General features: G+C 39.6%; 1 protein-coding gene across 1 annotated transcript; it reads right to left on the bottom strand.

The window, feature by feature from the left end:
* Positions 1-8,909: 8,909 nt before the first annotated feature.
* Positions 8,910-15,904, bottom strand: memo1 (mediator of cell motility 1). Its single transcript, XM_083533192.1, has 9 exons — positions 15,497-15,904; positions 13,207-13,288; positions 13,026-13,094; positions 12,829-12,941; positions 12,454-12,565; positions 11,655-11,797; positions 11,364-11,440; positions 11,122-11,226; positions 8,910-9,794 (listed from the first exon to the last, which is right to left on the bottom strand). Exons 1-9 carry the CDS (start codon positions 15,555-15,557, stop codon positions 9,663-9,665), a joined length of 894 nt encoding a protein of 297 aa, XP_083389318.1. The 5' UTR covers positions 15,558-15,904; the 3' UTR covers positions 8,910-9,662.
* Positions 15,905-16,429: the final 525 nt, after the last annotated feature.

The raw sequence follows: 16,429 nt of genomic DNA, 5'->3' as shown, positions 1-16,429 counted from the left end.
TATTTTCTTCTTCTTCTTCTTCCTTCTCCTCTCTTCTTCTTCTACTAACTAGAATGATTCTTCTTCTACGCTAGTTTATCTAGCGCAATCCCACGACTGGAGCTTTTACCGCCATCTACTGGAGTGTAATATAACGTTTTGGGTCAACCTAAAAACATTACAGTTTTTCTCAAATGCTAAAACACAAAATCCAATCCTCTAAACCAAATGACCAGTTGTCTAAACACATTTACTAAATCTAGCCATCATTTTCCAATATCATAAACACATTACACATGAAGACACAATTCACAAAACACAATCCTCCGTTCTCATAAATCTTAACACTTTTTTTTTTTTTTTTTTTGCTAAAACACAAGTTGCAAAAGAACTCTGCTCATATTCTCAAATGAAAGCTCATGTGATGCAAAATGCTTGCCACAGTCAGCAATATTTGAACACAATGAACACACCTGGCGTCATTCATTACACACAACGACTCAAAATTGAAGAAACTTGTTTCTAATGCTGTGACCACATGTACAAAAGCAAGTTCAGAGTGCACAGTTTGCTGAAGATTCCAAACAAACACAATGGATGAAGGCAGAGTAAGGGGAAGAGGAATTCGAGTCAGAGGAGGGAGAAGAGCTGGCCATGGAAGAAGAGGAGCAGGCCAACGAGGAAGAGGAGTTCAATTTAGAGGAGGAAGAGGAGCAGGCCAACAAGGAAGAGGAGTTCAAATCAGAGGAGGAAGAGGAGCAGGCCAACAAGGGGGAGGAGAAGGTCCAGGAGGGAGAGCAAGACAACCTCACACCATCATTACGGACGAGATGCGAGCAACAGTCATTGACCATTTCATTGTCCATGGCATGACAATGGCTGAAGCAGGACTACGAGTCCGTCCAAACCTGAGTAGGTTCACCGTGGCCAGCATTATCAGGGCATTCAGACAACACAACAGGTATTGTACTCCTGCTTTCTTTGTCACAATAGAATTTTACAAGCCTGTGAAAGTAGTCTATTGGTTTCAAATCAGTTGTTACTGTATTGTAAAACTGACAACACATGTTTCTTTCTTTAGAGTTGAAAGAATGCCACATAGAGGTGTGGATTCATTGTGGATATGGTTCGTGAGAGAACCTCATCAGACTCCGGGAGATCAGAGACCAAGTCATTGCCGATAATGTCAACTGTGAGAGCATTGATTATGTCAGCTTGGCCACAATAGACCGAGTTCTCCGGCGCCAAAAGATGCGGATGAAACAGGTCTATAGGGTTCCATTTGAGCGCAACTCTGCGCGACACAAACACCTACTTTACGAGTATGTGCAAGTAAGTATACATCCATGTTCACAGTACAGTTAGTGGACATGCTGTGTTGCTCAGTGGCCTACATTACTTCTGGACAATACTGTGCTACCTGATTGACTGTTGTTCTGAACACCTGTGCACTTTCACATTTTCACAGAGGATATTACAGTTGGACACGATGGCCAGACCTCATGAGTACCTCTTCCTGTATGAGGCTGGCTTCAACCTGCAGAAACGAAGGCAAAGAGGCCGTAACATCATTGGCCAAAGAGCCATCACTAAGGTTCCTGGCCAACGGGGGGTTAAATTACTCTTTGTGCAACCATGGGTTTGGAGGGGCTTGTCCACCGGCATGCTTTCCTTGGGTCTTACAACACCCAACGTCTCCTCACCTTCCTAGAGGAGCTAAAAGACATCCTCCTGGACCGTCAACAACACCATCCTGGGCCCGCACATCAAATTTGTGATCATTTGGATCAATGTACGCTTCCACAAAACAAAGCAAATCAGAGAGTGGTTCACCACCAACAGTAACCACTTTTTAAACGTCTGTCTGCCACCCTACTCCCCTTTCCTGAACCCTATAGAGGAGTTCTTCTCATCATGGAGATGGAAGGTTTGTGACAGACAACCATACACTAGAGAGAACCTCCTAAGGGCAATGAAGCTGGCCTGTGTTGACATCCCAGTGGAGGCCTTCCAAGGATGGATTCGCCATTCCAGGGCGTTTTTCCTGCGGTGCCTGGCAAGAGACAATATAGCCTGCAATGTGGATGAGGTGATGTGGCCCGATGCAGCTTAGCGACATGATGCCGCACAGTGATTGTGGTGTGAATAAAGTTAATAAAAAAACTTCACACCCTGATCATGTTTTCAAGAGTACTGTTGTGTGCAATAGATTCTGTTTTTGCATTGAGTTGTGTTACAGTAGTGTACATGCAGAATTTACTATAGATTTATACTCTTCATATGAAACTCAAATCTAAATGCCTAATCCTCTGCAGAGATCTAAGAACGTCCATTACTGTAAAGTTTCAAAAATATGCATTGGCAGTTATGAAACAAAGAACCTTCTCACAAATTGAGCATTGTGTTTTCAATTGTTTTGCTGTAGTGTGTAATGATGTGTATAGTGTTTACATTTTTGAAAGCTTCGAGCTGCTCTTTTGGTGTGAAAGTTTGAGTTTTGAAGTGAGAAGGTGTGGTTGTGTTTATGTAGCTTTAGAAAAGGGTGTTGTGTTTAGACATTGGGGAACATGGAGGAAACGTTTGTGAAATGTGTTTTAGCATTTGAGAAAAACTGTAATAGTACTCATCCTTTTTTGTTTGTTTGTTTTTTAGTTGCGTAAATGTTTGCTTAAAACTACGGAAGTCCTAATAGGCCATGCATTATAATATTGTTTCTATTCTTGTTTTCTATGGATCACGACTTAACGAATTTTCTCGACATAACAAAACTTGTTTTCTCATTATCATGACTTCATTCTCTTGTGGTTTTGACATAACAAAAGTTGTTTAATCCCAGCTAGTAAGGGCTTATTATTTTCCAAACACATGCATTATTAGTGTTACTATTTTAATAATCATAAAACAGGAATTGCAAACCTCCTGTTAATCTAGAATCTTAACAATAGGCTGACTGTATCTTCCTCTATTTTTGTCAGGTTCTCCACTGGGACACACCACTCACTCATAACGCAGAGATAAATCCATATCTGCTGCGGGAAATTAGTACCTTTATAATAGAGATTTCAGACGCCAACACATACTCCATGACATACGATACAATTACATTGTGGGTTTTTACAATGAGATCAAGAGCAAATTTAGTCTCGATCAGAAGAAAACAAGAAAGAAAAAATATTATAATACATGGACTCTTAGGACTTCTGTATAACAACAACAAATTTCTTCTAGATTTTCTAAACTCACCAGACTAATTAATGGACAATAGAAAAGAGAGTTACAGTATATTTCCAAAAGTTGGTTTACCTGGTCATATATGTGATTTTTGCATTTCACATGCAGTCCCAATTTGCTCTTCTAATTCCCTCCACTCTTCTGGGAAGATGTTCCACTAGATTTTGGAGTGTGCTTATGGATATTTGTGTTCATCAGCCACAAGGGTTTTATGAAAGGCAGGTATTGATGTAGGTGAGGTGAGAAGGCCTGAGGTGCAGTCAGAGTTCACATTTATCCCAAAGGTGTTCAATAGGGATGAGATCAGAGCTCTATAACAGGCCACTCATCTTCCTCTCCAAAGCATGTAAACCAGATCTTCAAGAAGCTCACTATGTGCACAGGGGCATTGCCATGCGGGAACAGGTTTGGGCTTTCAAATTCAAGTGAATGCAAAATGTTATTATATGGCATCTAAAGACATCCTGTAAAATTAAATGCCTCCAGCTTTGTGGTTACAGTTCGGAAAAGAACCACATAGAGCAGGTGACCCAGCAGGTGACCCAATACTTTTGGAAATATAGTGTAATTTGGAAATTTCTAGTTAAGGCCATCTGGCAAATGCAATAAAAGGAAATATGATTGCAAATGTTTAACTCCAAATGAACGATCAGAGTACATTTCTATGGCAATGACAGTGCATCCGGAACGTATTCACAGCGCTTCACTTTTTCTTGTTAATTTAAAGCCTAATTCCAAAATAAATTAAATTAATTATTTTCAAAAAAATTCTACAAACAAAACCCCATAATGACAATGTGAAAGACGTTTGTTTGAAAAAATTAAAAATAAATACAAATAAAAAATGTACAGAGGTTTTCACAGCGTTTGCTCAATACTTTGTTAAAGCACATTTGGCACTAATTACAGCCTCGTCTGTTTGAGTTTGATGCTACAAGCTGGGCACAACTATTTTTGGGGCAGTTTCTCTCATTCTCCTTTGTAGAACCTCTCAAGCTCCATCAGGTTGGATGGGGAGCCTCAGTGCACAGTCATTCTTAGATCTCCAGAGACGTTTAATTGGGTTTATGTCTGGGCTCTGACTGGACCACTCAAGGACATTCACAAAGTGCAAACTGGCAATTCAAAAAGAAAGAAAAGAAAAAGAATGAAATGTGCAAATTGTCAGTGTGTGTGTGTGTGTGTGTGTGTGTGTGTGTGTGTGTGTGTGTGTGTGTGTGTGAAGTGAGAGTAAATAATCAATCCATCAATCCAATCCATGATTGACAGGAGGTTGTTCAATGACCTGTTGTCCCTCAATCTGTCCAGTTTGTGTCTGATTATGTATTCAGCCTTGCTGATGATTATATTGATCTTGCCTGCATCCCTGGCACTGATGCTGCTCCCCCAGCAGACCACAGCACTATAAAGGGCGCTTGCCACAGCAGACTAATATAAAATGCATTCTGCTACATACATTGAAGGAACTGAGCTTTCTCAATAAATAAATCTGCTCATCCCCTTCTTATACACAGCGTTGGTGTTGGTCCTCCAGTCCAATTTGCTGTTTAAGTGAACACCCAAGTACTTGATGTCCACAACCCCAACCTCCTCCTACATGATGGTAACGGGATTAATTACAGTTTTACTTTTCCTAAAGTCCAATTACATCTCCTTGGTTTTCACGATGTTAAGGAGCAGATGGTTCCTGGTGCACCATTTCACCAAGCAGTCCAGAAGTCCTCTGTACTCTGACTCCTGTCCATCACTAATACACCCCACCACTGCAGAGTCATCAGAGAACTTCTGCAGGTGGCAGGAAACCTGTGGAAACCTGAGGTGTACAGAGTAAACAGGAATGGTGAAAGGACAGTCCCCTGAGGTGCTCCTGTGTTACTGACCATCACATCACACAGGAAATACTTCAACCTTATTAACTGGGGCCTATTTAACAGTCGGCTATCCAAAACACAAAGTGCTGACACCCATCCTGAGCAGTTTCTCACTCAGTAGAAATGGTTGTATTTTATTAAAGGCACTGGAAAAAAAAAAAAAAAAAACATGATCCTCAGAAAACCACTACATCCACAAAGAGTGAACACGCTGCTGTACCGTTGTTGGAGGGTTAATGTTGTCTTGGCAGAAGTTAATATAGTCAGTAATTCAGTCCGTGATTTTGTTGATGTCTTCCCCATGTGGTTCACACAGCACATTCCAATCCGTATGCTCAAACAGTCCTGCAGGGTCTCACTGGCTTCTAGTGATAATTCTCTCACACTTCTTGATGAGATAGGCTGCCACTTGGCATTCAGGTCAGAGAGAATCTTTGTATCATCACCAAAGAATTTTGTTTCTCATGGTCTGAGAGTCCTTCAGGTGCCTTTTTGGCAACCTTCAGGTGGGTGGTCATGTGCCTTTTATCAAGGAGTGGTTTCCGTCTGTCCACTCTACCACACAGGCCTAAATGGTGAAGTGCTGCAGAAGTTCTTCTGAAAGGTTCTCCTGTCTCCACAGAGAAATGCTGGAGCTCTTTCTGAGTGATCATCGGGTTCTTGGTCACCTCCCTGACTAAGGGATGTTTTTTTATGGGTTTTTTTTTGTAAAATTTTGAGGAAAATATTTAATTTAATCAATTTTGGAATAAGGCTGTAACACAACAAAATGTGGAAACAGTGAAGCGCTGTGAATACTTTCCGGATGCACTGTAGAATATATTTAAAGGATAATCCGTGTACATGCATGCATTGCACGATTTTGATAAACGACGCTGGAGGAGAATAAAATAACCGTATTAAAAAGGTAATGTTCATAAGTACATTGACAGATTAAAGCTTTCGCTGATTTCTACTGTGCAAAACTGACTGAAATAAAATTATAATTTCTGTTATTTCATTTGTATGGATCTATAAGTCTGTCTGATTTACACCATACACAGAGCTGAAGTAGGGAAGTGGTATTCCGGTGGTTAAGGCTCTGGGTAACTGATAGGTCAGGGTTTAAGCCCAGTTATTGTAATCTGTCACTCTTGGGACCCTTGAGAAAAGGGGTGGAGAACTGAGCATCAAGGGCCTTTCTCAAGGGTCTCAAGGCTGTATCATGTCCAAACCTAATTCCTAACATTGCTGGGATATGTGAAGAAAGAAATTCACTGTGCTGTAATGTACATGTGACAAACATAAAGCACCTTTCACACCTTCATTGCAAATAAGATTACATTTATATGAATGTTTAAAACTTGAGAGAGAGAGAATTGGGTGTGTCAGTTTTAGTCTTTACTAATTATTAGTGCCATTTTTTTTTTTTGCTTCTCCAGTTTGTCAAATTCATGTTAAAATCACCATATTTACTATATATAATATAAATAGTTTTTCATGTTTTTGAAAATCATACCTTTCAATCTATCCAATTCAAACAGTCCATGGTATGAAATTACACATAATCAGATGCTCCAGTGCTCAATCATACTCTTGATGTCACCCAGATGAGGATGGGTTCCCTTTCTGAGTCTGGTTCCTCTCAAAGTTTCTTCCTCATGCCATCTAAAAAAGTTTTACCTTTCCACAGTTGCCTCGGGCTTCCTCATCAGGGATAAATACACATATATTTAAATATAAGTGAATTTTCAAGTCAAGAAGCTTTTATTGTCATTTCAACCATATATAGCTGACGCAGTACACAGTGAAATGAGACAACGTTCCTCCAGACCACTGGTGCTACATTAAACAACATAAAGATGCATAACAGAAATGCATATCAGTCCTTGCCACATAAAGTGCATTGTGTGCAAAGGCAAGACAGTGTAGGACAAATACACAAAACAGCAGTAACTGTGTATTATACAGTGCAGTATGTATAGAGAACTGAGTACAGGAGTGTACCTGTAAATAACAAAATGTAGCAGCAGTCAAGTGAATGTGCAGAAAACAGCATGTAAACAGTTATGTAATCAAAAAATAATATAATATGGGTGGTACTGAAGACATGGATGTGTAAAATGAGTATGAGTGTGTTTGAGTTTTGTAGCAGCTCAGTACACACAGTCGAGTGCGTGCGAGTTTCAGTTCAGTTCTCAGTTCATTTTGTTGTATAATTTGTATATTCTGTAAAGCTGCTTTGAGACAATGTGCATCGTTAAAAGCGCTATAGAAATAAAAATGTCATTAAAATAGAAAGCACTTACCTTAATAATTATATTCCTGAGCTATGTATTCTTATTGTTCCTTCTTATTACTTTTGTTATTACAAGTCAATTTCATTTAAACTCTAAGAACATTAAAGATCATTCAGATTTAGATTACAACTGTTACACAGTTTAATGCACTCAACTGTTTCTAGCTGCGATGTTTACTTCCACTCTAATGTAAATCACAACTGAGGAACCATTGCTGGTCAAATTGTAATATTAGGATGGTAATTCTGCTGTTTTGTCGGTTGTTTGTGAGGTGTGTTGAATGTATCACGCGATAAAACAACAAGAATTCCTAATACATGTAAATGCATATGAGGAATAAAATTATTCTGTTGTGTGTGAAATTCTTTCCATCGTTCGGATGGTTGAACAATGAACAATCTTATTCATTCTTTATTGCCGCATTACGTGTGTAAAGCTGCATTGAGACAATGTCCGTCGGTAAAATCGCTATACAAATAAAAATGAATTGAGGATGTGTACATGTACTTAAGCTCTTCGCATCTACACTAATCAGGCATAACATTATGAGCAGTGAAGTGAATAACACTGATTGTCTCTTCATCATGGCATCTGTTAGTGAGTGGGATATATTAAGAAGCAGGTGAACATTTTGTCCTCAAAGTTGTTGTGTTCAAAGTAGGAAAAATGGGCAAGCGTGAGGATTTGAGCAAGTTTGACAAGGGCCAAATTGTGATCTATCGACGACTGGATCTGCAGCTCTTGGGGGATGTTCCTGGTCTGCAGTGGTCAGGATCTATTTAAAAAAAGTGCTCCAAGGAAGGAACAGTGGCAAACAGGGTCATTGGGGGGACCCCAGGCTCACTGATGCTTGTCGGGTCAGGACTGCATGGTCGCAAGATCACATGATCAACCTATTAGATTAAATTAATTCTAGTTTTTGTATCCACATTTTCCTTTAGAAAATTAATCAAATCTCATCCTGTAGTGTCCAAATAATTTAACATACACTATAAGGACTAAATTATGTGGACATCATTATTTATGGGATTTAAACCCCATTTGCTGTAATAACCTCCACTCTTCTGGGAAGATGTTTCCCTAGATGTTGGGAGTGTGCATGTGGAGATTAGTGCGAAATTCATTCAGCCACAAGGGCGTTAGTAAAGTCATGTCCTGATGGGGTTCATTCCAAAGCTCTAAAGAAGGCCACTCAAGATCAGTTCACTTCTACACCAACCCATGTAATGCATACATGAAGCTGGCTTTGTGCACAGGGGCATTTGTCATGCTGGAACAGGTTTTGGAAAAGGGAAAATTTAATGGCACACCCAAATCCAATTTATACCTTTGTGGAAACAGTTTGAGTTCAAGTGGTGTCCCAATACTTTTGGCAATATAGTATGCCTATAAAGAAGAACTCAGAAGAGATAAGCAATTCAATATAAAAATGCTGTTGCACTGATGATAATAAAAGAAGGCTAATATATATATATATATATATATATATATATATATATATATATATATATATATATATATATATATAAAAAAAGAAAAGGAAAGTATATAAGCAGAAAAAACATTTTAATTGTCTGAAGTAAAAAAATTTTTAAAATAAATGGACATATTGTAAGATCCTGGGGATTTTATATAATTTTTTTTAGCCCTTCACTGACAAATGAAACAGGTATATGAACAAGGATGGCAACATACTCATCACTATTCTACTACTGTCAGTGTTTTTATAAACGCAGAAAAGTCATCAGTCACCTCTCCTTTAGCGTTCCTTTCATTACTGCACCAATATGATTTTTTTTTTTTTTTACTCAATGTGGGTTACATTATCAGAGATCTGCAAAGAGGGCAATGTCAATAGGGATATATCGTTTGCTTTATTTCAACTTGAACGGAAACAAACTTTCTTACAGATATTGAAGAACTTGACATGTCCTCGCAGATTCCATCAGGCTGCAAAATCCACTGCAGGAAAGCTTGCATTAAAAAAAAAACAACAACAACTAAATAAACTAAATTAAAAACCATCCAAAGCAGCACAGGCTGCAATTGTACTTCTAAAGCATTAACCTAGTATGAAAAGAAATAAATGGGTGGGGTGCAATAGTTGAAGATATTTAATTAGTATTTAATGCTTTATAGCTTCTCTCAGCAAATCTAAGGTCCTTTCACTGGAAAAGGCAAAGAGAAAATCAGGAAACAGAGTTAGAAAGAGGCTGAGTGGGAGCTTCGGCTGTTTGAAAGTAGTTGGGAAGGATTTCTGGGGTCTTCAAAGAAGCTCAAGTTGCTCCCCGGAGAATTCACCTCAATGAACTATAAGAGCTCCAGCAGCATAACTCACTGAGCTGTCTGACCAGTTTCGGCACTGGCTCGACTGAGCATAGTTGAGGAAAGAAAAGTTCATGTCTAGACCAGTCTTTTTCAGCTCCGCCACGGCCTAGAGAAAACGAGAGAGTAATCTATAAGGATTTCATACATCAAAAAATAGGGTCATGTAACATCATATATGAAATGGTATCAAAATGTTTCGAGGCTAATGGTGTAACTGGTGCTATTCCGACCAGGTGCGTAACCACGTCGACGATTTCAAGTTGGGACAAAGAGCGAACGTGAAATTCTGTGTGAAACTGGGCAGATCTGCTGCGACGTTTCGAGCGCCACGTGCGCTCTTTTGAGAGCGAAAGAAGATCACTGGAAGATGACGAGAGATCGGGAAGACCTTTAACGAGCGGAACTCCCGAAAATGTGGAAAACATTCAGCAACGCGTGCATAATGATCGTCTGGGTGCAATCCATATGATCTCACTTCCGCACCCAACCTACTCCAGATTTGGCTCCTGCAGACTTCGGCTTCTTCCCTAAGATGCAGTTTGAAGGATGACATTTTGACACCGCTGCAGATTTGGCAGGAACGCTGGGAACGCTGTATTGCTGTGCTAATGGTCTATTCTGAAGGTGATTGTGTGTAAACGTAGATAAATGATGGGCTTTCTTATAAACAGAGCCGGTCTCTAAACCTTTTGATACCACCCTGTATCTATACTGTCATATGAAAAAGAAAAATTACACACAAGATATCTACATAAATACACAGAGATCAGCCATAACTTTAACTATTTACAGTTGCACCTGTATGATCTGAGGTATTACATGAACATCGGTTCTTGGAAATGATGTGCCGCAAGTTTACCAACCTGAGCGACTTTTTTGTACTCAACAAGAGTTACTGTAGTACAAATAAAATTACAAATAAAAGTTCATGCAGGCTATAAAAAAAGGTCTCAGAACACAGTGAGCATGTTGAATTCAGTGGACCAATGCTCTGGGCAGTGTTTTACTGGGAAGCTTTAGGCCCTTTGACACGTACCTCCCTAAATAATATTATAGATCAGGTCCTTCATGGAAACAGTATTCCCTAACTACAGTGGCCTCTTTTAGCAGAATGCCACTGTCGCACAGTTTATTGGATTCTGGTGATCGTTTTTTGGTGCTGGACACCATGCAGTAGAAATATCTTCCAAGATCTTCTGGCGTCCATACCTCAACAGGTCACAGCTGTTTTAGGGGCACAAGAGGGATCTATGCAATATTACACATTTGGGGTTTAAAGTTATGGCTGATCGGTGCATAATCATTAGATTATATAGACGTTTTACAGCTAAAGTCTACGCTTCAATCTTATTTTCAACGGCTCCACGTACTGTTACTCGATTGTTTTGTTTTGTTAAAAAAAAAAAAGGAAAAAAATAGAAAAATCAACTTGCATTGAGTAGAACTCCAATGGGGTGACGACCACAAATAGTATTGTGATATTTCCTCAAGTAGGTACTAAAGGACACAGGGTCCAGCTGTTCTATAATTCCCATACCCTAAAGAAAATTAAATGTTATTAGAACACTGCATTTTGTTACAGAATTCAAAACTTCAAAAGCGCAACTTATTTGTATTATTTGTTTATCCTGGTATTATATAACAGTAATAATGAAGTACAAAGAAATAGGTTTACCATCTTGTCCAGATGCTCGATGGATCTATAGATTTCGCCCTGATTTTCATCATAGTATGTGTAACGGAACCGTTGACCTGAAACAAATGGCAAACACGGCTGAGAAATTCAATCGGATAGATTTCCGCATTTGTCTCATTCTCAAATAAAGCAACTGAGAACAGAATAAATAAATGATATAGTTTGCATGAAGTTTAAACTAAAAAGCTGAAGGGTAGTGTGTGTGTGTGTGTGTGTGTGTGTGTGTGTGTGAAAAGAAAAGGAAAAAAAAAAGAAAAAAGAAGTACACACCCCAGTGGCAAAAATCTGAGGAGATAATAAAAAGGTTGGAGGGATCAGCAAGATATTTGCTAAGCAGCTTGCCGTACTCCTGCTCTTTAGATTCACTCAGCGCTCCCACAAGCACCGGAACGATGCTGAACTCATCTTTGCAGCTGTGATTTCAAAAGAAAAACAATAGATACTATTACTTATTAATGCCTGATTTAAAAGGAATATACACTCACCGTCCACTTTAATAGAAACACCTGCTCATCCAATCAGCGTTGATCTTTTCAGAGCAGCACAATGCGCATAATAATGCAGATAACAGGTCAAGAGTTTCAGTTCATGTTCACTACAGCATATGAGAAACATATCTCGGTCAAGGGCTGAGTGAGTGGTGGAATATTAAGTTCTTTGGATGAAAATTCCTTGTTATTAAGAAAAGATATCAATCACTAGTAGTAGACGGGGACCACACCAGGTTCCAATCCTGTCGGCTCAAAGGTGATCATGAGGAACGGGTGAGCAGGTGTACAATTGTTCCTACATTCATTTCCATTTTTGGGGTGATGGAAAGGTGGGGCTTGAAAATCTAAACCCCCTAGTGGGGAAGGGCGGAAAAAAGTTTGAGATCCACTGATCTACACACAACATTTTTATTTATTTATTTTTTATTAAACTCCATCGCTGTAATGGTGTTTCCATAAGATTTCAAAACGTTTCTGTAAACGCAGATGAGGTCCTACATACACCACTATGAAGTACTGAACATGATGCTTTTGCGACAATATCAATACACAGACAAGCGAGGATCATGATTGCAAACCTTTCCATTGCTTTGGCAGTGTAAGGCAGGTGCATCTCAATGCTGTGCTCGTCTTCATCTGTTTGCAAAGTCATCCTCTCGAACATGCCCGTTTTCCAGAGATCGGCATACACTACAAGGGTGGCGAGAATACATATGCATTGTGGACAGGGACGTTGGTGCGGAGGCGGTTCTAAATAAACAATTGTCCTTCATAAAAACAGGTTTAAATAGATGCTTAGTTAGCTAGTCAGAGAACACCCAATCACAACTCAGTATTCAGATGGGTACGGCACCAAGCTAAATCTTTGTGGAACACTCAGAACCTAATAACACTCTGAATTAGTGCTAATAAAAGCGAGTGAAACAGATGTTCAAAACAAAAACCTGCATTACCCTTCTGGTCGATCCTCAGATCATACAGTGGTGTTCTGTAGACCTCAGCAGGAGATAGAGCACAGCGAGACAGGGGCACATGGTGGGAAGGTCCTAGAATAAATACCCTCCGGCTACAAAAAAAAACCCCGCCTTTCATTAATAAACTTAGAAATGATCTCTTCAATACCTAAAAACATCTCAGCGTTTCAACTCACGTAATAGAAGGGTCCACTTGCTTGTAGGCATGTCCTGCACAAGCGCCGCAGTAGGTATAACCAGCGTGTCTGCAATAAGAGATACCAGGGCTTAAAGCTTTTTGTTAGAGCGAATTTCAGCACTAATTTACAAATAATTTTTTTTAATTACATTTATTATAAAAAAGATATAGTCACATACGGTGCTATAATGGCTCTAGCAGGTCCTAATGTAGATTGTGCTTGAGATAACCAGCCCTCCAGCTGTGCATTCAGCTGGGATCCTAAAGTAAGAGGTGGAAAAAAAACAACACTAATTACTCCTTATTAAATAACGATAGTTTAACCAACAAGAATTCAATATTACAATTAGTACTCCACATACAATAGTGAACTTTTTCACTATTGCTGTTCTTTTTTTTTTTAGAAATTGGGTGAAAGAACATTCATTAGTTTGTTCATCTGGTCAGGATTTTCATGTTTTTGAGTAACAGGCATTGTTTATTAAAATTGAAAAGCTGTAGCTTAAAGATACATACACACTATATAGACAAAGTCTGTGGGCACCTGACCATAAAATTGGTATGTTTTCTGAACATCCCATTTCACATTTAGTCCCCATTTGCTGTAATAATCCCATCCCGTTCCCAGGTCGGTGTAGTGAGGAGGCCTAGGGTGCTGCCAGCATTCACATTTATCCCAGAGGTGTGCAATTTTGTTGAGGTCAGAGCTTTACAGAAGGCCACTCAACATCTCCCAAAATAAACCTTCATGGAGCTGGCTTTGTGCACAGGGGTATTGTCATGCTGGAACAGGTTTGGGTCTGGAAAAGTCTGGTGTCCAAATACTTTTGTCTATATAGTATATATTAGTGACATTTTACCAACCCAGAGAAATTACAGTAACAGTGCTCTTGCCAACCATGTGCATGCAATATATACACTTTCAAAAATCAATTTATCTGTGCCATGTTCTCAATCCCTCTCCTCAGATTTTTCAAATAAATAAATATATATATATATATATTTCATGCCATCGTTTTGGTCTTTAAATAGATCAGTAAATTCTTAAAGAAAGTGTTGGTGTCTAGTTATATTCTGCTGAAGGAAGCACACGGGTGTGTTCTTGCTTGTGAGGAATCGAAGGCCCGAGTTGAACCAGAATGAAGGTTTTAGAACATGAGATGCAGGGCGAAACATTAAAGAGATAGAGTGAACGTTCTTCTTTTCACAGTGCTGATTAATGATCCAAAAGCACAGAGGAAGTTCATATATAAACCGATCAGGCATAACTTGAAGTGAAAAACACTGATCTCATCATCACGGCACCTGTTAGTGTGTGGGATATTATTAGGCAGCAAGTGAACATTTTGTTCTCATAAAACTGATGTGTTAGAAGCAGGAAAAATGGGCGAGCATGAGGATTCTGAAAAGATGTCTGATGTCTATACGACTGTGTCAGAGCATCTCAAAACTGCAGATCTTGTGGGATTTTTCCCAGTCTGCATTGGTCAGTATCTATTAAAAAAAGTGGTCCAATGATGGAACAGTTGTGAACCGGAGACAGGGTCATGGACGTAGACCGAATTGCTGAACAAGTTCACGCTCAATGGGTCAGGACTGTTTTGCCAACAAAAGGGGGACCAACCCGAATCATAGGCAAGTGATCATGATGTTACGTCTGATTGGTGTATATATGAAAAGGAAAAGGGTTTCAGCTGATGTCACTAAACAGACTTGCTACAGTGACAGTCCAGGGTGGTTAGTGTTTGGGATGAAGATGAAGGCCAGGCAGTAGAAGAGGCTCTGATTTACCAGTGCCAGGAAACTGACACACTTTTTCACCCAGCTTCAAAATCTGCTGACTAATAAGAAGCCAATTTGGAAACAGCACATCCAGCCAAGAGCCCAAAATCAGAGCCTGTCCCGTTTATCTTCCCTGTTAACCGTAACTAATAATAGGATATTATTACAATCTTATCATTTAGTGATCAAAACACTGCGCATGCGCACCTGGGTGTTTTCGTTCGTAGAATGGCTAACCCCCCTTCCCTTCCTCCCCTTTATGCTACGATGAACAATAAAACGAAAATACATTATAAATAAACGTTCACGTGATGTTCAATGTTTTCTATCCGATGCTGCTTCATTAAATAAATCCACTTCATGAGCTGTCACTCGAGCAGTCGGAATATTTTTCAGCTCAAACCCACTGAAAGCTAAAACTAGCGCCTTTGTCCCTTAACTCACTGAGCGAGTGTTTATGTGCAGGGAAGCCGATCAGCTGGATCGCAGGCCCGGAAAAAAGTTCGGCTTAACACCGCTTGGCGAGGGAGTTAACCCCGAATGAATAGCCTTCAAAATTCACAGCTGATCCCACATCCCACCCCGACCACCATGCTAGCTTAATGTTAGCTTAATGTTAGCTTAATGTTAGCTAGCATGCACTACAGCGGCCGCTTCTCCCCCACCAGTCCCCGTCCCCGGCTCTACCTGAGGCGGTGTACCAGCTGCCGGCGTGGCTCGCTTCTCTGCACACCATTCGGTTCGACATCTTGGTACCCGAGCCGCCTATCTTGGTCAGATTAAAACCAAATAAATAAATATATATAACTCGTATACAGCAAAGACTTGGAGGGAAGAATCACCAAACCGCCAGCTAGCAACCGGATTGGAAAGTAGTTCGGGCACACAAGGAAATAAGATAACATATATTTAAAACAACAACAAAAACACGTTTAAGCTATCCGTGAAAAAGAAAAGATGGAGTTCATATCCAGGGCGAAAAAAAAACCCTGGAGAACTTGGTAGAATTGATGTCTTTGTGGAACAAAGCGCCGAGTAGTTTCTTCAAGCAAGTCACTCTGCTCAGCTTCTGTCAGATCCTCCGCGAATCTGATTGGTCCATGAAGTTAAAGCCATACTGACTTCTGATTGGTCGACGATATGCGAAGGAAGGATCAAAGCACATTTGATCATCCAATCAGCGTTTTCTGGAGATTCCGAATGGAAGTTTTTTTTATTGTGTTAGTGATGGGGGGGATCGGATCATTTTAGTGACTTGGTTCATTGAAACTCGTTCATCAAAATAAACTGATCTTTTTAAAATCATTTATTACAAACAACAACAATTAAATATGACAACGCAGCTAAGGAGAAATTATGATAAACAGAATGACTAGTAAAAAAGTTTAAAGGCTCTGGCATGGAGAAGCTGGTGTTGGATCTGTGATGATCGTAAATGTTGAACTATTTTATTGTTCAGTAGCTCCTAGTTTTATAACCACAAATGTCTGTATAAGACTGTAGAAAGAACATTACTCATAATCTTCCAGTGCTTATGTTAGTTCGCACTCTCCAGTGTTCTGTATTGTTTAAAGACTATAATCACACTCTTGATGTCACCCAAATGAGGATGGGTTCCCC

The sequence above is a fragment of the Silurus aristotelis genome (assembly GCF_946808225.1).
Source record: "Silurus aristotelis genome assembly, chromosome: 27".
NCBI classification, from domain to species: Eukaryota; Metazoa; Chordata; class Actinopteri; order Siluriformes; family Siluridae; genus Silurus; species Silurus aristotelis.
The sequence above is the reverse complement of the archived record's forward strand: the minus strand, read 5'-3'. Positions and strand labels throughout refer to the sequence as shown.